Here is a 21,321-nt window from a genome sequence, read left to right as displayed (position 1 = left end):
AGGCTGAGTAATAAAGCCAGGCCTGGCCTTATCCTTATGCATGGGGGTGTGGCCCTTTACCATCAAATGTGAAGTAGTGGGCTATGCTAGTAACTATGGATATAATACACCTCCATTGCTGACATTTGTGAAATTCTCTGCATTGGTAGCATCCTCGGAATTCCAGATAAGAGCACTGTTTTGCAACTTGGATAAGACAATATACTGGGAGTTAGCTAGCTAATATTAGCAAGAATTAGTTCACCTCATTACCACTCACCCACTGATTGACTGATTGTCCTGTTTTATTCTGAAATAGATTTATTTATTCAGAGCATTCTGAGGATGGGGGTATTACCCAGGTGATACCATAACTAGGAATAGAACTTGAGCTGTCTATTTCAGAAGGGGGTTCTTTCCTCTGCCTCTCATTCTATTTCTTTTTGTACTTCAGGAAGTCTTGGCCTGGGCCCGCGATGACCTCATAGGCCAAGGTACCTGGGGCTGCCTGTAGTCTGACAGAGGGTACTGCCTGGTGTCGGGGGAGTGCTGCCTGTAGTCCAGCAGCGGAGGCTGCCTGTAGTCCAAGGGTGGGGGTTGCTGGTAGTCTCCTCCTGGGGGCTGCCTGTAGTCCAGTGGGGGCTGCCTGTAGTCCGTGAACGGAGGCTGTCGGATATCTGGTTTCACATCTTGTCTTGCTTTTACTTCTGACCTGTAACTAAATAGGCAGAAATGGAATTTACTTTGATATCTCAGTATTCTAAGGAGGTAGAATGATTGAAGGACCTCTGGGCATATTTTGTGGTCCTTTTGCATGTTCAGGATTATGAGATGATAAAATAAATAATAAGAATTATTTTTCAATCTTTAACAAATACCATATTGTATACTTTTTATTTGACTTCTTAAGATATCAAGGTGAAAATGATGGTCAACCAGAACTTTGTGGAAAAAGACTTATGGGTATCCCTTTTTGACTCTGGCTACTTAAAAACTGTATGCTGTAGCAAATCTAGGGAATCAAAGACTTAACTATACATCCCAAAATATCACTCTGTCTTAACACCAGTAAACCAGCTCTCTTTGTCTCTCTATCTCTCTCTGTCTCTCCCCCTCCTTTCTTTCACATATGCACGCACACACACATATATTAGCAGACCATTACTTCTTTTATGTTTTAGATGATTACTTTTTGAAAACACAGTTGACATGCTCTCTAAATACTCTACAAATACATAATTAAAGGCTATTTTAACCAGTTGGGTTTGGTCTTTCTGACTATCTTACAGAGGAGTGATAGTAAGGTATAATTACCAACTACAAATCAAACAGAAAGTCACTGGGTCATTGCTAAGAATAGAAACATATCATGTAGATTTTGAATACTAGATTACAGCTATAATAAGTATATACTATCATGGTCATAAAATGGAAGAAAAAGTAAAAATGTTTATGTTCATCATTTGTCTCTTTCTTGTTTCTGGATATTAGTTATTAATCAAATAAATACAGAAACCAGAACTAGTTGTTTAGCACAGATTTGTAAATCCAAACTGCTCCAAACTGAGGGGATTCCCAGTTCCAACAGAGGACTAACATAGCCTATACAGGGGTCCTTGGGTTACGACAGTCTCGATATACAATGTTTCAAGTTTACGATGATCATTCCCCAAAAAAACTTTAAAAATTTGAGACATGAGTGTTTTAGCTTACACTATTAGCATTGTACTTATTTTACACTCATTTTTTGTCATTTTTTTGTTACTATAGTGCAGTGTACAGTACAGCATATTTATGTCCTTTTCCTTTTTCTGTGGCTTAGTTGTGTTTTTATGTTCTAGATTATGATTTTACAACTTGTTAGGATAGGTAACTGACTTAGTCTAGGGTGTGTTTTGACTTACACCAAAATTCAGGTTACACCACTGTCATAGGAATGGAATTGTGTTATAACCTGAGGACTCCCTGTAGTTACCATTATGGGGTCATGAATAAGGTAAATTGAAAAATTGTCACCATAGTTTAGAGGAATACTTAATTCTATAGTTCATTGCCTATTGCCACAGTAACATCTATAATAAGCTACTTAGGGATATAGGTGGATTGCAAAAATACGTTCTGTATGATAACAATTTTATCTAAAATGATTGTTTGAGGAATTGAGAAAATATTAGCACCAAGGAAAAACTCAAATTTGTTAGGAAAACAGATTCAAAACTATGCAAATTTTACCTTTCAAATGAGGTATGTTTTTTGTTTGTTTGTTTTACTGGCTTATAGTCTCATAGATGCTGAATATACTAAATATTTTTAAAAATCACTCACATGAACAATTGCCACTAGTATAATCTAATATTTCATGAGGCTATACTGAAAGTATACAACAATAGATGTACTTACTTGGGGATTTAGAATGGGTTACAAATGTAGTTATTCTGTTATTTATTTATTTAATTTCTTTTCTTTTTATTGATTTTATTGAAGCAAGATTGGTTAATAAAGCTATATAGGTTTCAGGTGTCCAATTCTATAATACATCCTTTGTATACTGTATTGTGTGTTCACCACTCGCCTCAAGTCTCCCTCATTCACCACCTGCTCTTCCTACATCCTCTTTACCTTCCCCAAGCCCCTTTCTCTCGGGTAATCCTTTCTCTCAGGTAATTACCATATTGTTGTCTGTGTCTATGAGTTATTGGGGTTTTTTGTTTTGTTTAACCCTTTTACTTTAGTCTTCCAGCCCCCTTTCCTCTGACAGCTGTCAGCCTGCTCTCTATCTATGAGTCTGCTTCTGTTTTGTTTGTTAGTTCATTTTGTTCATTAGATTCCACATATGAGTGAAATTATATGGTATTTGTCTTTCTCTGACTAGCTTATTTAACGAAGCATAATGCTCTCCAGGTTCATCCATGTTGTTGCAAAGGATAAGATTTCCTTCTCTTTTATGGCCGAGTAGTACTCCATTGTGTACCTAAATGTACGACAGCTTTTTTATCTGCTCATCTACTGATGCATATACACTTGGTTACTGTAAATAATGCTGCAATGAACATAGGGGTGCATATATTTTTCTGAATCAGTGTTTTGGGATTTTTTGGAAGTAATGTAGTTATTTTAATCAACACTTTGAGTAGGTCTCATTTGTTACTTAACCTGCAAAAGTGACTTTTTTATGTGTTTCATAATTTAGGCGTTCCTTTGTACCTCAGCAAGTTTTCCACTCACCTACTGTGAGTGTGCATGCTGAGAACAGAATTATTTAAAATATGCTTTGAACGAGATGCCTTTATATACAAATATATGAATCACACAAAAAGAAAAGAACTGGTAACATTTGTTGGCATGTGTCAGTGTCTTTCTAGGAATAGTTGGCTTGGTGGTTTAGATGTCACGTTGTTTTAACAAACTATAAAAATGATCCCTGAAAGTATAGCCTTGTCACGTTGTTTTAAGTTATAGCACAGTCACTTTACTTTCATTATCTTTGTGGCATTGGTATGAAATAACCATTCTGTGATCCATTTCCAACCAGAACTAGCAAAAGAGGGTGAAATGTAAGTCTCCCAAAAGATTACACAAACACTTGGAAGTAGGAACAGTTGCAACTTGCAACAGCTCTCACCCAAGCCTCCATTCTAGCACTCAAACTTCTTCGTATACCAGTATCCTGTGTTCAGATTTTTTGTTGAATTGTACATTAAAGAATTTTAATTATGGAAAATACTATACTAAGTTAATTTTTTTAAAAAATCAGCATTGCTAACTTTTAAGTAAATGATACACTGGCTAAGGCAAAAGTTATGTTGCTTTGAATTTGTAAAACATTTTATTTTAAGAAAAATTTAGAGTTATTTTTTTAAATAATGTCTTTAGAGTTTCTTTACTTATAAAAGAATGTCACTAGTATAACCCTCCATACCAATTCATTCCATTATTACAGAAACTAGAGATGATAAATCCAGATTGCTAGTGGTAAATTGTAGCAGAATTTTATGGTATGAACAAGTTCCAGAATCAAGAATCACTGCCCATGTGGTAGGGGATTTTTAAAAAACAAGTATTTTTTAAAGTGAGATGAAGGGAGATAGACAGACTCCCACATGTGCCCTGACCAGGATCCATCCAGCAACCCCTATCTGGAGTCAATGCTCAATTAACTGAGTTATTTTTAGCTCCTGAGACTGACATGCTTGGACCAACCAAGCAATTCTCAGTGCTTGGGGCCATGCTTGAACCAATCAAGCCACTGGCTATAGGAGGGGAAGAGGGAGAGTAGGCGGAGAGGGTAGGGGAAGAGGAGCAGATGGTCGCTTCTCTAGTGTGCCCTGACTTGGAATTGAACTCGGGATGTCCATATGCCCGGGCCGATGCTTTATCCACTGACCAGGGCCAATGGTAGGGGATGTTATAGTGGTATATGGACCCATGTGAGCCTTTTAAGGGTTTCTTCTGGCTTTAAGCATCCAATATTCAAAGTCTATGAAGAAGTCAATTTCCAATGCTCTCCCCCTGACCCTGCTATTTAAAATGCCATCAAACATCAATTGCCCTTGCAGGGGAAGCTGAACTCTGCTGTGAATGCTTAGTTTTGGAATATATTCCATTATGGCTCTCTTGTTGTTTTCAACAAATTCTTCTCTTTGTATAATATTTGGTTGTATTTATATAAAAATTATTTTGTGCTTTCTGAGCAAAAACAAAAAGGACAGAGAAATGGTTAGAGGTGTGTAGGATGTCATTTGGAAGTCAATCCAAGAGTAAATAACATAGGACAAAATATTCACTCACTTTAACTCATAAAATAAAAATTTGCAAGCAGATTGTCATTTTACTTGATCCCACTTTAACATGAAAACTGGCTCAATTTGATGTGTGAGTAGGCACTTCTTATACAAATGAACTAGTAGGAAACTCAAACTCTGCTTGTCATTCAAGCTCTCTTGGAGATGTTTCAAGCCAAGAAAAAGGCACAGTTTTGATACCATGACCATTTTTAATGCAGCTAGGAAAATGGTTCTGGTATCTGTAAGATTATTTAACCTCCTTATTTACAGGTAAACCAGCCACTCACTAATAATTAGAGAGAAGCCAGGAAACCCAAGTGCCAGGACAGGGTCCTAGAACTGGAGTGGACACTTTTCAGGCTTTTAATATTATGGAAGCAAAAAGAGCTAAGAACTCTGAGCAAAACTGTGGGTGCTTTATAAAAATTTGTGTCAGGTCAATCCGTTAATTCTAGAGTTAGAAAAGATTTTTTGGTAGTCAAGCAGAAATATATCCAAAAGCTGTTGCTTCTGTGATAGGGGCTGAGTCCCCGTGGTGAGCTAATAGCAGATGGTGACAGAATAGTGGCCCCACTCAGCTGTTACTCTTCCCACTGAGCATATACACCTGGGTGAGATGACCAGCCCAGGACTGGAAGCCAGAGCCCACTTCCAGGGCAGTGCGACTCGAGACATTCAGATGGAATTGTGGCTCCGAGGTAAGTGGGCAGTGGCAGAGCCAAGCAGAGTCTGATCTGGCTCAGGAAGTGCAGGAACACTCAGATCCTTCCTCCTGCATCTGAAATGTTTCCCGGGGAGAGCCAGTGCAATCTGTCCGAACAGCACACGGTTAAAGTGAACACATCTGGGGCTTATTACTGAGGCACCCAGGACTTACTCCTCTTCCGGACTCTCAGATTCTTACCTCTGTGTCACTGCCTTATGCAGCTTAATCTTTTTTTACTTCTGTGGAATGTGTTAAAGCCATAAGCAGCTGAGGACAGCAAGCATTTACTTTTCTATGAAAGCAAATGGAGGAAATCAGCATAGAACAGGGCTTTACGGAAATGACACCTGCGGCAGAGGGAAAATGTTTGCTTTGCAACAATGTGAGCGATGAACTTAGCAGTTCTGGGCCTCAAAACTGCATATCACTTCCTCTTCGCCAGCACAGGAGGCGGGAGATGAGAAGCAGATATTCAGAAAACATTTAGAGTCACAAAAAAGACCTGGGAGGGATCTGTATTGAGAGGTGCTCCCGTAGGCTGTTCGATTTTTCTCCTTCGAAAGGGGAAAACAAGGGGAATGTGTCCTCATCTCTTTCTTTCATGGTTCAACCTAGCCCAGGCTCTCTGTTACACGCAGTCACAAAAAGAAGGTAATGTAGGGGGCGGGAGGAAAAAGGAAATGGGATTAAACACCCCTCCCCCCAAAAAACTCATGGACATAGACAACAGCATGTTGAACACCAGAGGGAAAGGGGGTGGGGGAGGTGGAGGAGGGTAGAGGGGGGTAGGGGTGATGGAAGGAGACCTGACTTGGTGAACACACAGACAATATATGGATATGTATTATAGAATTGTACATCTGAAATCTACATAACTTTATTAAGCAATATTGCCTCAATACATTTAATTTTAAAAAGGTCATGTAGGTTTATATGGCATCCTTTTTTTTCCTGGCAGTTCAAAGTGCCTTAATCATATTAATTAATAATGTGAAATGGAAGAAACTATTTAGATGAAGAGTAGGAGGATATAAGGTAAAATGAGGTAAAATGCTAACATTTGTTATGCTTACAAATCCTTCAGCATTTCCTCTTTTCCACACCATGCTGTTCTCTGAGCCACCACCTGATGGACATTGGCAGTCGTCTCTAACGGCTTAACCTACATTCACTCTGACCAGCCTTCTCTGTGGGGCCCAGAGTTCCTGAAAAGCAAATCCAATGATGACAGTCCTCAGCTTAAAACTGCCTAATGCCTTCTCGCTACACTTACGATCAAGATCTTTAACATGCTGACTAACCTGTGGTGGTGCTGTGGATAAAGCATTGACCTAGAACACTGAGGAAACCGGTTTGGAACCCTGGGCTTGTCTGATCAAGGCACATACAGGAAGCAACTACTATGAATTGATGGTTCCCACTTCTCTCCTCTCTCTCTCTCTCCCCCCCCCCTTCTTTCATTCTCTCTCTCACCTCTCCCTAAAACTCAATAAATAAAATCTTAAAAAAAAATCTTTTAACATGCCTACAAGACACTGTAGGGAAAGCCTCTCTAGTGTGTTCTTTTTTTTTTGTGACAGAGAAAGACAGAGAGAAGGACAGACAGGGACAGAGAGACAGGAAAGGAGAGAGATGAGAAGCATCAATTCTTTGTTGTGTCACCTTCATTGTTCATTGATTGCTTTTTCATATGTGCCTTGATCGGGGGCTATAGCACAGTGAGTGATCTCTTGCTTAAGCCAGTGATCTTGGGCTCAAGCCAGCAACCTTGGGGCTCAAGCCAGTGACCAGGGGTCATGTCTATGATGTCACACTTGGGCCAGTGACCTTGCACTCAACCTGGTGAGCCTGTGCAAAAGCCAGTGATTCCACACTCAAGCTTGTGATCCCACACTTAAGCTTGAGACCTCAAGGTTTTGAATCTGGGCCCTCTGTATCGCAGTCCGATGCTCTATCCACTGCGCCACTGCCTGGTCAGGCTCTTTGGTATATTCTTTATGCATTTGCAATCGCTCATCATTTCTTCAGGAAAAGTTCTCTTGTTGTGAAGAACAGACACTTTTATTTGCTAATAAAACTACATTTAAAAAAATTTAAGTGAGAGGTGGGGGTGGCAGAGACAGACTCCTGCATGCGCCCCAACTGGGATCCATCTGGCAAGCCCCCTACCAGGGGATGCTCTGCCCATCTGGGTGCTGCTGCTTTGTTGCTCCGCAACTGAGCTATAGTAGCACCTGAGGCAAGGCCATGGAGCCATTCTCAGCACCTGGGGCCAACTTGCTCAAACCGTTTGAGCCATGGCTATGGGAGAGGAAGAGAGAGAGAGAAAGAGAAAGAGACAGAGAGAGAGAGAGAGAGAGAGAGAGGGAGAGAGAGAGAGAGAGAGAGAGGGCTGGGGAAGGGCTGGGGAAGCAGGTGGTTGCTTCTCCTGTGTGCCCTGACTAGGAATTGAACCTGGGACTTCCACACGCTGGGCCAACACTCTACCACTAAGCCAACCAGCCAGGGATAAAACCACATTTCTAACACACACACACACACACACACACACACACTCAAATTTACAGAAAGGTCCACATGGCAATCCCTATGTCATTAAAATCTCTCTCTTGCCTGTGTCTTCTCTCATCCCGACTCTTTCTCTCCCACCTCCCTCTTCTCTCAGAATCAGAAAAGCCAGAGGGAACGTTACCTAGTTTCATGTCCTTGCAGCTGCAGTGGCTGCGGAGGAGCTGGCTGGGTGACAGGGCTGTTGGGAGTGTCTGGGCTGTGCTGGGCCAGGGGGCTGTGCTGGGCCAGGGGGCTGTGCTGCTGCGCCATGGGGCTCTGCTTCTCCGAGCTGGGCGCCGAGGCCGGGCTGCTGAGCTCTGGAATGGGAACCAAAGTGGCAAATGCGGTCAGGTTGACATTGGGAAAGGGCAAGAGGTGGCCAGAGGCGGATGCTCTTTGCCTCCTCAGATGACTCAAGGCTTTGGTTATTTCATTTCTTGTTAGACTCTAAGACAACAGCTTAAACTTATCAAATTCCAATACCACTTCCAGAATTTTTAAGCTTTCCTTAAATTATAAGAGTTGCCGAACAAGGTTATGAACAGAGCCTCTTGTCATTTTGTCAAACAAAAAGATTACAATAAAAACCTGCTTAAGATGGACAGCAGTGTATGTGTGGGGGACTGGAGGAAAGGTGGAGGGATTAGCCAGAAATATATATCTATACATAACACACAGACACGGACAGCTGGCGGCAGCAGGCAGAGGGAAGGGTGGGGCAGGTGGGGGTGGGCGAAGGAGGCACGGGGGGCGGGGGGCTGGGACCAGACGTGCTTGGGCGGAGGGTGCACAGTGCGGTGTGCAGACAGTGTTATGTTGAGTTGTGCATGTGAAATCCATATATTTAAAAAAATTTTCAATTGAATTTATTGGGGAGACATTGGTTAATAAAATTATGCAGGTTTCAGGTGCACAATTCTACAATAAATCTGCTGTCTATTGCACTGTGTGTTCACCACCCCAAGTCAGGCCTCCCTCCATCCCATCTGCCCCTTCACCCTCCTCCACCGCCCCACCTCCTGTCCCTCCAGCAATCCCACACTGTTGTCTCTCTATAAATTTTGTTTTTCTTTTGCTTAATCCCTTCATTTTTTCACCCAGGCCCCCTTTGCGAACCAATTTCATCCCAATTAAAAAAAAATTGTTTAAACTATGAACAAAAATTCAAAGAAGTAAGCTTGCAAACATATTGTCTTTTCCTACTAAGAAGCGTTTAGCCACTCCCTTTTGCTGTAGTGAGCAGTCTTGCCAGTATTCCACAGTCTGGATAAGAAACTAACCGTAACAAAGCAAACTCTTTCTACAGTGTCTTTCCAGTTCCCTGTTAGTTTTATTGCTTAAACTCTGGGTATTCTATGGTTTTCCAGGAAGAAAAAACAAAAACAAAAACAACCATTGGACAAAGGAAGGGAGATTAAGTTATTTGTTCAAACTGCTTCTGGAAGTTTCTTGTAATAGCAACATATTTTCAACTGAAATTATTTCTCCATGTTAGAATAAGAGCAGGACAGATATTTTGGACTGGAAAAATGGAGAAGTAAGATTTTTATGAGAAATCTTGTTTACAGTTAATTTCCAGTGAATATTTTATACATAATGGTCTGGTCTGCAGATAGGTTTAAAAAGTAAAAACCATGGTCATGTTCTGCTCTTACTTTTTTTGTAATTGAGTACTGTAAAGGGGAAGTGACCTACTAGCATTTCCTCATAAACCACCCTTTCCCTTTCTTTTCTCACAGTCCCAAACTGTACATTTCTTCTCCACTGTCTCAGGGTTTCCCGCCTCGGCGCTGCTGGCGTTCTGGGCCAGACAGCTCTTCGCTGGGAGGACTGCCCTGTGCACCGCGCAATGCGAACGGCATCCCGATGTCAGATGCCAGCAGAATCCCCACTCCAGTCAGGACAGTCAACACGGTCTGCAGATATTGCTGAAAGTCCACACGGGGGTCAAAATCACCTTGGTTGAGAACGACTGTTCTATATTTAAAGCCAGGAAGCGCCTGGTGCCTGCCTGTCGGAGTTCCAGGATGGAATCAGGAGACTGAGTAGAACCGAGGGGACCGAGGTGAGTGCGCGCGTCGCTGTGCCGCGCTCTCGGCGTGGGACACTGCGGTCCGCCCACCAGCAGGCTCCGGGGACCGAATTTCTGAATATCATTAATGAGTCAGCAGCTACAAACTATTGTAGTAATGAACTCGTGGTTTCTAGGAAGAGTGAGTTTGTGGTGAACCGTGTAACACTTGAGGCCTGGCTGTGAGCTGTGTGCTCACTACTCTGCCAGCCTCATGGGGGAGTCCTCGTACAGGGAAATTCAAAAGGCTAAGTGGGAATTTAAAATTATTATCAGATGCAACATTTTCTGAATGAGCTCTCTTTATACCGCAAAACTTCCTCAAGCTTTTCAAAATCGATCTGACTTTGAAGAATCTTCCAGAGCTTAACTGTTAACATGAACACGTGTTGTTCCTTCAGATTTGTAACTCTATCATCTCTGTCGAATGGGTTCCGGCTTAATGTAACCATAAAAACAGTACTCCTAGGACCACAGGGAATGACAGACGAACCCAGTGTCAAGGGATTCACACTATTTATTTAAAATGTCACACAGCTGGATCTCTGAGCGAGACTGGTACTGGTTAAACAGGATATGCGTTGCAACAGAATGTGGATTTTTGCCACAGTGGAAACAACCATCGCCTTCTGCCCCTCTGACACCACACTGACAGCCGCCAGGGGGGCCAGTGGCACTCACCCTCCTGAGGAATGATGCGCAGGGTGACACTGAGACCCGCATCCTTGATGAGCTTCACGATGTCAGCATGAGGCATGTTGATGATAGACTGGCCGTTCACTGCTAAGATCCGGTCTCCCACTTTGAGTTTTGCACAGCGATCTGCGGGACTCCCTTCAATGATGCGTCCGATTTTATGGGGCACAGCTAAAAAAATCCCCAACAGAAACAGCTGTCAGGGGTGTTACCAGTACATACTCTCGGTTTGAGTCCCAGCCCCACAGGAAACAATGTAATGTCAGCATTCCTTCTCTTGTCAGTATATTTGCCTTTGACTTCACAATCATGCCCATCAAAGGTGGTCCTGTGCACACTACAGCGATCATACTTTCTAAATTCAAGTCCTCTGCAGTAACAGGCCAATTCCAGACACACGCACCAGCAGGTCTCTAACTGGGGGGTGTATTGTATCCACCCTATTAAAAGTACAGTTCCCTGGCCTCATCCTAAACTTTGTGAATGAATCAAAATATCCAGGCAGGAGGTGAAGATCATGATTTTTTTAAGAAGCTCCTGCAGAGTTTCCAATACATACGAAACTTTGAGACTCATGGGCATAAAACACTGTGCCTGTGGAGCTCGTGCTCAGGAGACAACAATTCACAATTTCAGAAAGATACAATAAATACCGGAAATTTAATTTTTATCCTCTTCTATTTTACAGAGAGGAGAAAACAGGAAAGGAAAAAAATATATATATTAATATGGGCTGTAGCAGGTTGGTGAGGAAGTTATGACCAACTTGCTACTCATGTACTAATCTTCAGTTCAAAGGTTGAAGCCATTTTCAAATCCTGCCTCTCTCTTCTTTCTGATTTAATTTATTAAGTTGTGCTGAGATCTTGTTCATATCTTATACTTAATGTATTTCATCAAATCTAAGATTACATCAATGGTATGACACACCTTTATTTTATGTACAAGGAAAAAAAAGCCAACTGCTAATTTGACAATGATACTCCATTGATTCTAAGATGCTCTTTAATTTTTAAGATATTAAAATATGAAAATGTGTATTAGAATTGATGAAATATGTTTCTTGAAAACAATAAAAATTTATTTATTTATTAAAAAAATTTTAAGTGAAAGGTGGGGAGAGAGAGGTAGACTCTTGCACATGCCCTGTGGGGCCAATGCTCGAATCAACTGAGCTATTCTTAGTGCCTGGGGCCAATGCTCGGAACAAATAAGCCATTGGCTGCGAGAGGGGAAGAGAGAAGCGAGGGGTGGAGGAGAGAAGCAGATAGTCACTTCTCATTTGTAGCCTGACTGGGGATTGAACCAGGGACGTCCACACGCTGGGCTGACAGTCTATCCACTGAGCAAACCAGCCAAGGCTGAAAATTAATTTTACTTTTTATTATTTATATGTGTGAGAAGAGATAGTTCCATGAAGTTATAGAGATTTCTAGCAGGGCGACAACTGCTCAATGTGAATGGCTGAGTGCCTACAAGGACAGTTAGCTGGGGTCAGATATCATTAGTACACAATATGCCTGTAACCTTCCTCAAGGAACTTACAGTCTAGAAACCTGCTACCCTCCCTTTCTTCTTTCAAGGCAGGGAGCCCCAAACAGGATGTCACTGTCAACAGCTCTGTCTCACTGCTCTCCCAGTGGAAGTCGACATTGATTTAATCTGCGTGAAGAGGCAGAGACACTACACTATTCTTTATGCTCCACGGGAGTCTGTTCCTTAAATTCTCAATCTTGCATATATGCTACAGTGAAAGGCAGAACATCAGCTAATAACTATGGTAAGAAAGGACAATCATTGAGTTAATGAACCAGCACCTTGATCATATTTCTATTGTGAAAGGTTATAGATAGCGTACAAAAATACTGGATAAGCCTGGGTCTCTGAAGTGAAGCTCATTGTGTTGGAAGCTCAAACACATTTTTATTTACCACAGGCACTGATGGTTTTATTAAAAACACCTTATTTAAAGGATTTTCTTTTGTTTTTGTTTTTTGTATTTTTCTGAAGCTGGAAACGGGGAGGCAGTCAGACAGACTCCCGCATGTGCCCGACCGGGATCCACCCGGCATGCCCACCAGGGGGCGATGCTCTGCCCATCCAGGGCATTGCTCTGCCACAATCAGAGCCATTCTAGCGCCTGAGGCAGAGGCCACAGAGCCATCCTCAGTGCCCGGGCAAACCCTGCTCCAGTGGAGCCTTGGCTGCAGGAGGGGAAGAGAGAGACAGAGAGGAAGGAGAGGGGGAGGGGTAGAGAAGCAGATGGGTGCTTCTTCTGTGTGCTCTGGCCAGAAATTGAACCCGGGACTCCCGCATGCCAGGCCGATGCTCCACCACGGAGCCAGCCAGCCAGGGACTATTTAAAGGATTTTCATGATCATCTTGGAATCTTAAGAAAATATAGTTCTCAAGGAGAAATGTACTAAGAACTCCTTTATTTACTTATTTTTAGTAAAAATGACATAGGTAATGCAAATTGTTTCACCTTCAGCCATAACTAGATGAGCTTTCATTCCTGTGTTTGCCCCTTTCGTATTTCAGTGTCCTGGAACAGTCAATACGTGATACGGCTTCCTTGGCCAGAATGTGCATACTGTGATAAGCCTGTGATCTTTGCAATGTTACATGACTCCCCCGAGCTTCTGTTTTTCAATACTGAAGTTGAGATAATAATATTATTGACCTCACAGGATGGTTCTGAGAAATAAATGAACTATCAAATGTAAAGTGACTAGAGCAGTGCCTGGCATGTAAGACTTGACTTACAAGCATTAAGTTTTCTTTCATTCTTTTTATTACTATTATCTTTTCTATGTTTCTGATACCTGGGCTTGTGTGTAGGTGCCAGCCTGACTTGCTTCTCTGTGGGACAGCGCTGCAGCACTGAGCTCAAACCCGCGCTTGCTTACTGCGGAGCAATGGCCCCTAAGTGTCAACCAGGAAAGCCGCTTCAGGTGGGAAAGAGAGTACATTTGGGGAATTTATATAGACACTGGATGAGACCAAGAACCCTGCTTGTTCTCCTCTGGTTTCACAAAAAAGATGTTGCAGGTCTCTGTAGAAACACCAACTTGTAAGTGAAAGTTTATAATTCAAAGGAAAATCAGCATAATACAGATTTCTTCATTATGCACATTGCACCTTACACACACACACACACACACTCACACTCACACTCACTCAAACACATGTGCATGTTAATCCTGCACAAATCATGTGAGATACCTAAATGCATTATCATTGCATGTTTATAGTGAAAATAGAACAAAGGCATAAAGTGGTTACCAAGGTCATATAGGCCAACAGGACATAGAACCTCAGTTTTTCATTTTCCATTGCCTCTGCTCTTAACCCAGGCACCACACTGCCTTTCTTTTTTTTTCTTCTTCTTCTTTTTTTTTTTTTTTGAGACAGACAGACAGGAAGGGAGAGAGATGAGAGGCATCAGTTCTTCATTGCGGCACCTTAGTTGTTCACTGATTGTTTTCTCATATGTACCTTGACCGGAGGGCTCCAGCTGAGCCAGTAACCCCTTGCTCAAGCCAGCAGCCATGCGGTCATGTCTATGATCCCATGCTTAAGCCAATGACCCTGCACTCAAGACGGATGAGCCCATGCTCAAGCCAGTGACATCGGGCTCTTGAACCTGGGTCCTCTTCATCCCAGGCTGATGCTCCATCCACTGTGCCACCGCCTGGTCAGTCCACACTGCCTTTCTTGATTTAACCAGCTTCCCCCTCTACTGGAGCACTTGCTTCAAGAGCACCTGCCGCTTTTACTTGGTGACTACATCTTGCCTCTAAGCAGAGAATCCTAAACACTTCACCAGTGGCACCAATCCAGGGGAGGCTGGGAGGCTGGGAGGCAGGAACTTGTCTTGAAGTGGGGTCTTTGTGGTAGCTGCCTTTTGATAGGGAGGCATGTGGAGATGAAAAGGGGAGAGCTGGGGAGGCAGAGATGAGAGGAAGGGCCCTCTTCTGAGAACAGCTCCTCAGGTCCCTTTAGGTAGGACTTCACATCATTGTGTCATTCTTTTATTCAAAGTCATGTCTTTGGGTAGTAGAAACCCTCACATTTGAAATAAAATTTTAAAAAACTGTTTAAAACACACACAAATGGTATTTATTTGGATTATCTGTTGTTTTGAATTATTCATACCACTGCTCCCTTCCATTATTGTAGATCACTTAGAACAGGGGTCGGGAATCTTTTTGTCTGAGAGAGCCATGAATGCCACATATTTTAAAATGTAATTCCATGAGAGCCATACAATGACCCATGTACGTTACGCATTATCCAATAAAAATTTGGTGTTGTCCCGGAGGACAGCTGATTGGCTCCAGCCATCTACAAACAGACTTATTTGCTTCTGATGACAATGCTTAGTTTCAAGGCCATTTTGATTTGATCAAGGAGGGTAGAATAAAAACCTAAATAAAAGAATGAAAATGGAAGTAAATTCTCTGGTAGCCACATAGGATGATTGAGTGCTTACATAAAAGCTGAGTGAGTATACCATTTAAAAATGGATGTTCATAGTTGGAAGTACCCAATGTTGTTTTAATAAAATTGTTTTCTATTGGCATTTACTTTAATAAAAACAGTACTTGAAATGCTTGGCAGTTAAGACAGCCTCCTTTTTCTTTTACCAGCATTTTCCTCACATATGTAAGCACACTGAATGTTGATGTACAACAAATCATTGACAAGGGGTGTGCTCAGAGAAAATGCTGTCTGAAAACAAGATGCCGTTCCATTTGCTCAGTTTTAAGGTCTAGAGAGCTTATGACCTAAGTGCTTTCTGCGCATTGCTAATGGAATTACAGAGCATGGAAGAGGCCCTGACCTTGGTTTCTATTATTGGGATGAATGGTACTCATTAATTCTCTGAGAATTGATGACTAAGGTAACTGTTGGAGCACAGTCCATTTAGACAGCATGTCTTCCAGACATCATCTGGCAGGCAGCAACATAAATCAAGTCTTTGGACCAGGCTTCTTGACACTGTGTGCTTAGGATACATAGATATTTAGGAAAAGTTGCAATATGTCATATGGCTTTAGACATACTGACATTTTGGATGGAGATAATGTATCACTAGTTAGAAATTTCCCTTTAATTGCAAATCATATAAATTATGGAAAAAGAAACCCATCTTTTTTATTATTTCTTTCTGGGTAAAACAGTACTGCATATTTATATATATTTATACTGCAGTATGTTTTATACTTTCCCGTAGATGAATTGACTCTTTTGGCACTGCTCAATATAGCACACTTGTTTTAGTAGGACTGTCAGAGACCTCAGTTGGACTAGATGCTCTCTAAATTCATTCTAAAGGTCTGGAGTCTTTGGGACTAGAGCCACACCATTACAGGAAGCAGTGATCCTCCCTTTTTGCTGTTGGAGCTTAGCCATTGGTCAACCCAAGAGTTCTTGGGGAGTTCTATCTTGGTTCAGTCCCCACAAGGAAGGTGGATGGTTTCCCAAAGGACTGTCCTTGCTTTGGAGATGGCTCTTTCTGAAATTATTGGTGAAGGATTCTTCCTGAAATCCTTAGCTACACCTAAGGGAAGGAGTTGATTCTCCTAATTTTTTTATGTTTTCTTGTTATTTTATATTTATTTCATTGCAGAGAAGGAAAATCTTGTGAATCATGTTTACATTTAATTATCTCCTTGTTAATAGATCCCCCACAGTGGAGTTGTATGTGGAGGAAATCATTAGACAGGGAAGACAGATTCTGCATCAATCATGTCAGACTTACAAATGGGAAGTTTCTAAAATGAGTGCAACAAAAACAAATACTTTAAATGCAATAAGTAGCACAAACTCTCATTAGCTCACAATGCCATTCATTTGTGAAGGTCAAACAATGTGCCATTAACTTTAAAAAGAAAAGGAAGTTAGTTTGGGTTTGGATTCTGTGACCTGGTATAAAAAGATTTTTTGTTTTTTAAGTTGAATGATTCCGCTTGGATTTCTTAAAACATTCTGTGAACATGATTTATTGTCTTGTTTTAAAATTGTGGGTGGGGGCTGGAGGATCAATTACTCCATCAACAACACATTTGTGCAAAGCATCTTCTAAGTAACAGGCACAAGGCTAGCCCAGTGGGGAAGATATCAATAAACCAACACATGGTATTAGCCCTCAAGAAGATCACAGTCTAGTTGAAGAGACCAGGAACAATCAAACAAAAGTACTTAAAACACAAATGGCAAATCTGTGATGAAGTTAATGTACAAAGGCAAGGTAAATTTCTAAGTCCAGTTTGGACTCAAAGAGTGGTAAGAAGAAGAAGGTCATTCTAGGGAGAAGGGAGCACAGTGTCCCTAGGCTCAGTGGCAGCGCCTTTAGTGAAAGAGGGTTCTGTCAAGTCCACAGAGGGAGAAGTAGCAAGAGGATGCTGTGTGGGTGGACTCCCTCCTGCTTTCATGACTGTGTCCTGTCTGAGGCTCCGAATGAGACGCCTTCCCAGCTCCTCTAGACGGACACTGAGCATACAGGAACCACAGAAGAGTGATTGTCACACAGTGTTCCTATCTCTGATACCTGGCAAAGAATCCTGCTTTTCTGCCTTCAGAAACCCAAGCCAGGTTTTAATCTGGCTCATTTTCCATCTTTCCTTCCAAGAATTCCTGAATGAGTATGTTCTATGGTGACAAACCCACTTAGCGAGATGTCCCTTCTTGAACTGTGACACAGTGTCCTTCAGAAGAGATTTTCTTGGTTACCAGGGGGCAAAGATGTGGAGAAAAAATATCCTTTTTTTTTTTTTTAAATAAGTATGGTGAAGTTAAGAAAAAGCAGACAGCATGACTGTTTTCCTTTAGAAGTCTGTGAAATTTAGCTTTCCAAAAATGAAGCGTCTTCCCTGAAATTCACAGCCAAATGAGTTGCAGGACCCGAAATCGAGCAGCTGGTGTTTTAAGGACTGCATATTCCAAAAGTGCACTCCTCCCACCCCCAGCACCCATGAGTCATTCTTCTGTGGTTGAACAGTTTAGCTCCCCTGCATTTGGTACTAGGCAGATGGTCAGAGGGAAGAATGGAAAGAGAGGCCCATTATTAGCAATTTGGGAGTCCAGCTGAACTCATGTTTCCAAGGGCAGAAAGCACCGTGTAGATTCTAGAAAGTATCAACTATATGACTGAAGAGAAAGAAACACTCCTCAGCCCTATCTTATCTTATATGCTTTTATTTTGCTGAGAGTGAATTGGTAATAGAAATCTCATTGCACTAGGAATTGTAATCAACCGTTAATTGCTGTTCTACTATCCTGGAACACAGGCTGGGTTAAAATGATTTGGTTGTCTGGAAAGATTTGGTGGGCTTGTAGACACAGGGCTAGTTTCAGGGATATGTGACCTGAGCAGTCATACAGGTCTGCACTCTCAAAAGGGTCTGGTGTTTGGTTTAATGGCCTGCTATCACTGTCTTGACGTTCTTAATAATTTTTGAACAAGGACCTCACATTTTCATTTTGTACCAGGCCCTGAAAATTACATCATTGATCTTATGTAGCTAGATCCATATATTTACTCGTAGCATCACTACATTGTTTTTAGAGTTTGCAGTGAAGAAGTAAATGAGAATATGGCAAAAATATCACAAAAGGTGGTAGGGACAGAGCAAAACAATTTCTTTTTCTTGTGGCTGCATTTCTAATTTGTATACACATCACTAGAAGAGGTAATCTAAATAATTTCTGCTAAGTTATCTCTTTTTCCCCCCCAACAATAAAGAAGTCTTTAATTAATTAATTAATTTGTTTGTCTGTTTATTATGTGAGAGAAGGGGAGATAGAGAGACAGACTCCCACATGTGCCCTGACTGGGGTCCACCCAGCAACCCCCGTCTGGGGCCGATCTCAGACCAGCCGAGCTATCCCAGCATCCGTGGTCAACGCTCAGACCAACAGAGCCACTGGCTGCAAAATGGGAAAGAGAGAGAGAAGGAGGAGAGGGAGGGGCAGAGAAGCAGATGTTTGCTTCTCCTGTGTGCCCTGACCGGGGATCGAACCCGGGACTTCTGCACACCAGGGCGACACTCTATCCACTGAGTAAACTGGCCAGGGCCTATCTTATTTTTTAACATTTGTCATGCCAAAGATTCATAGAGAATGGGTTCTGGAAGCTCAGTCCCCTTTCCATGGGTTCTCACAAAGTGAGCTTCCCTGGGCAGAGCAGCCGGTGCTTCAGTTGGACGCAGGTGCCTTTCTCTTCAGCTTCCTTTTTCTGATCATTTTCCTTCACACGCTTCAGAATGCTATCTTTGGTCTTAGAGTGCTTAATATGCTTAATATACACATTAATTCTCTTGGCAAGAATCTTGCCCTTGTTGGTTTATGATGGAACCCACCACAGCATGCGGGGTGACACTGTAGACTTCCAGTTTTGCCATGGAAACATTTGTGAGGCTCTCCGTTTGAACAGTGCTCTTCCCTTGGTGTCCTCAGTATCCCCTTTCTTGCAGATTTGCATGTAGGTGGGCAAAGGAACAGCTCCATGCTTTCTAAAAGGCCTAGAGAACATATATAGTCGTCCTTTGCCATATCGCGATTCACTTTACATGGTCCCACTGTATTGCAGATTTTTAAATTGTATATATCTAATTTTATATTGTAGATTTTTCACTATATCTTGGGATTTTATGGTACATAGGTATTTTTATATATTTATTATTTTAATTATTTTTGTGGTAAAATAAGCATTTTCTAGCCTAAAAAATTAAAAACAATATAAAAATATAAAAAATATCAATTAAAATATATTAAAATAATATTAAATCAAAATAAAGCCTTAAAATATATGAAAATAATAAAATAAATGAAAGGTTGCTACTTTGTGGTTCTTTGCCTTTCACAGGGGCTCTGGAACTAAGCCTGACAGATGAGGACCCCTGCTGTGCTGCCTCTCTCTGTGCCTTTGGGTTTTGGCAAATTACCAGAAGATGGCAGTTCCATCTGAAAGGAAGGTGCTAAGTGTATTCCTTTTTTTGTATCTTTTTTTACTAATTATAAATCTGAATTGCTTTATTTTTTCCCCTTTTTATTTAATTTATTGGGGAGATACTAGTTAACAAAATTATACAGGTTTCAGATGCACAGTTCTACAGCACATCATCTGTGCACCGTATTGTGTGTTCACCACCCCCGGCAGTCTGTGTCCGTCCCAGTTACTCCCCAGTGACCTCCCCCCAGCAGTCACCACACTGTTGTCCATGTCCACCGGTTTTCCTTCTTTTTTTTCCTTTTTACTCAATCCCTCCACTCTTCCACCCAGCCCACTCCTGACAACCGTCAGCCTGCTCTCTATGAGTCTGTTTCTCTTTTGCTAGTTAGTTCATTTTGTTTATTGGATTCCACGTATGGTGCTTGTCTTTCCCTGACTGGTTTATTTCACTTAGCATAACATTCACCAAGTCCATGCATGCTGTTGAAAAGGGTAAGATTTCCTTCTTTTTTTATGGCTGAGTATTATTCTGTTTCATAAAAGTACTACAGCTTTTTTATCCACTCATCTACCAATGGTCCCTTGGGGCACTTCCAAATCTGGGCTATTGTAAATAACTCTGCAAGAACACAAGAGTGCATGTATTCTTTCAAATTAGTGTTTTGGGTTTCTTTGGCTAAATGCCCAAAAGTGGAATGCTGGGTCATAAGGCAGTTCCATTTTTAATTTTTTGAGGTAACGTCACACTGCTTTCCACAGTGGCTACACTGGAAAAAGCCCCTGGCTATAGGCACCAGCAGGGGGTAAGCTCCATAGGCTGGGGTTAGAGGGAGTCCGGAAGTTGGGGCTAGTGCTTCAGGCTGATGATGCACCAAGGCTAGTGCTCCACTCAAGAGAGATGGTGTCTCTGGTATGGGAGAGTGCTTCACCACAGTGATCCTGGCAGCTACCTTTTAGTACCCTCTCCAGAGCCACAAACCCTGGACTCGACACACGCGATTCTAGTCTGTTCTGCCCTCCCTCTGTCAGAGCCCAGGGTGAGTGCCTGTGAACAAAATTTTGTGTGTGGTCCCTTTAGGAGGGTGCCTGTGTTTCTTATGGATTCTCTGTTCCTCCCTGGCAGCCAGAAACCCTCCTGCTTTGAACAGCCAGATGTTATGTGGGCATCTCTTTCCGGCTCTGGTGCTCTGGGTCAGGGGGTGTGGCTTAGGCTTTAGAACCCACACTTCTTAGGGGAAACCCCCTACAGCTGAAATATCCCCCCAGAACCTCAGCAGGGCTAGCCCCTTTCACATCTCCATTCTTCCTACCAGTCTCCACGTGGCTTCTTCGGTAATTCCTTGATTATAAGACTACTCTTCATATTGTTTTCAGTTGTTTATTCAGGATTACTGCTCTGTAATTTAGTTGTTATTCCAATTTGGTCCTGAGAGGAGATGAATGTAGCTTCTACCTACTCCACTGCCATCTTGGATCTTCTGCTAAGTATATTCTTAAAGAACCTTGACTCTTCACATATTGATTCAGAAGACCTAAAAATTATCTTAATTTTATCATTCTGTTGTGAAAATGATTC

General features: G+C 41.9%; 1 protein-coding gene across 3 annotated transcripts in view; it reads right to left on the bottom strand.

The window, feature by feature from the left end:
- MAGI2 (membrane associated guanylate kinase, WW and PDZ domain containing 2) overlaps nucleotides 1-21,321 on the bottom strand; it is a 1,730,241-nt gene that overhangs the window by 128,648 nt on the left and 1,580,272 nt on the right. For all 3 annotated transcript variants that reach the window (XM_066240549.1, XM_066240550.1, XM_066240551.1), the window contains 3 exons: nucleotides 10,772-10,957; nucleotides 8,162-8,336; nucleotides 478-697 (listed from right to left, as the gene is read on the bottom strand). In XM_066240549.1, the coding sequence (XP_066096646.1) occupies nucleotides 478-697; nucleotides 8,162-8,336; nucleotides 10,772-10,957 (581 nt within the window). The remainder of the gene's footprint in view (nucleotides 1-477; nucleotides 698-8,161; nucleotides 8,337-10,771; nucleotides 10,958-21,321) is intronic.

Source organism: Saccopteryx bilineata, chromosome 7, assembly GCF_036850765.1.
Source record: "Saccopteryx bilineata isolate mSacBil1 chromosome 7, mSacBil1_pri_phased_curated, whole genome shotgun sequence".
NCBI lineage: Eukaryota > Metazoa > Chordata > Mammalia > Chiroptera > Emballonuridae > Saccopteryx > Saccopteryx bilineata.
The sequence above is the reverse complement of the archived record's forward strand: the minus strand, read 5'-3'. Positions and strand labels throughout refer to the sequence as shown.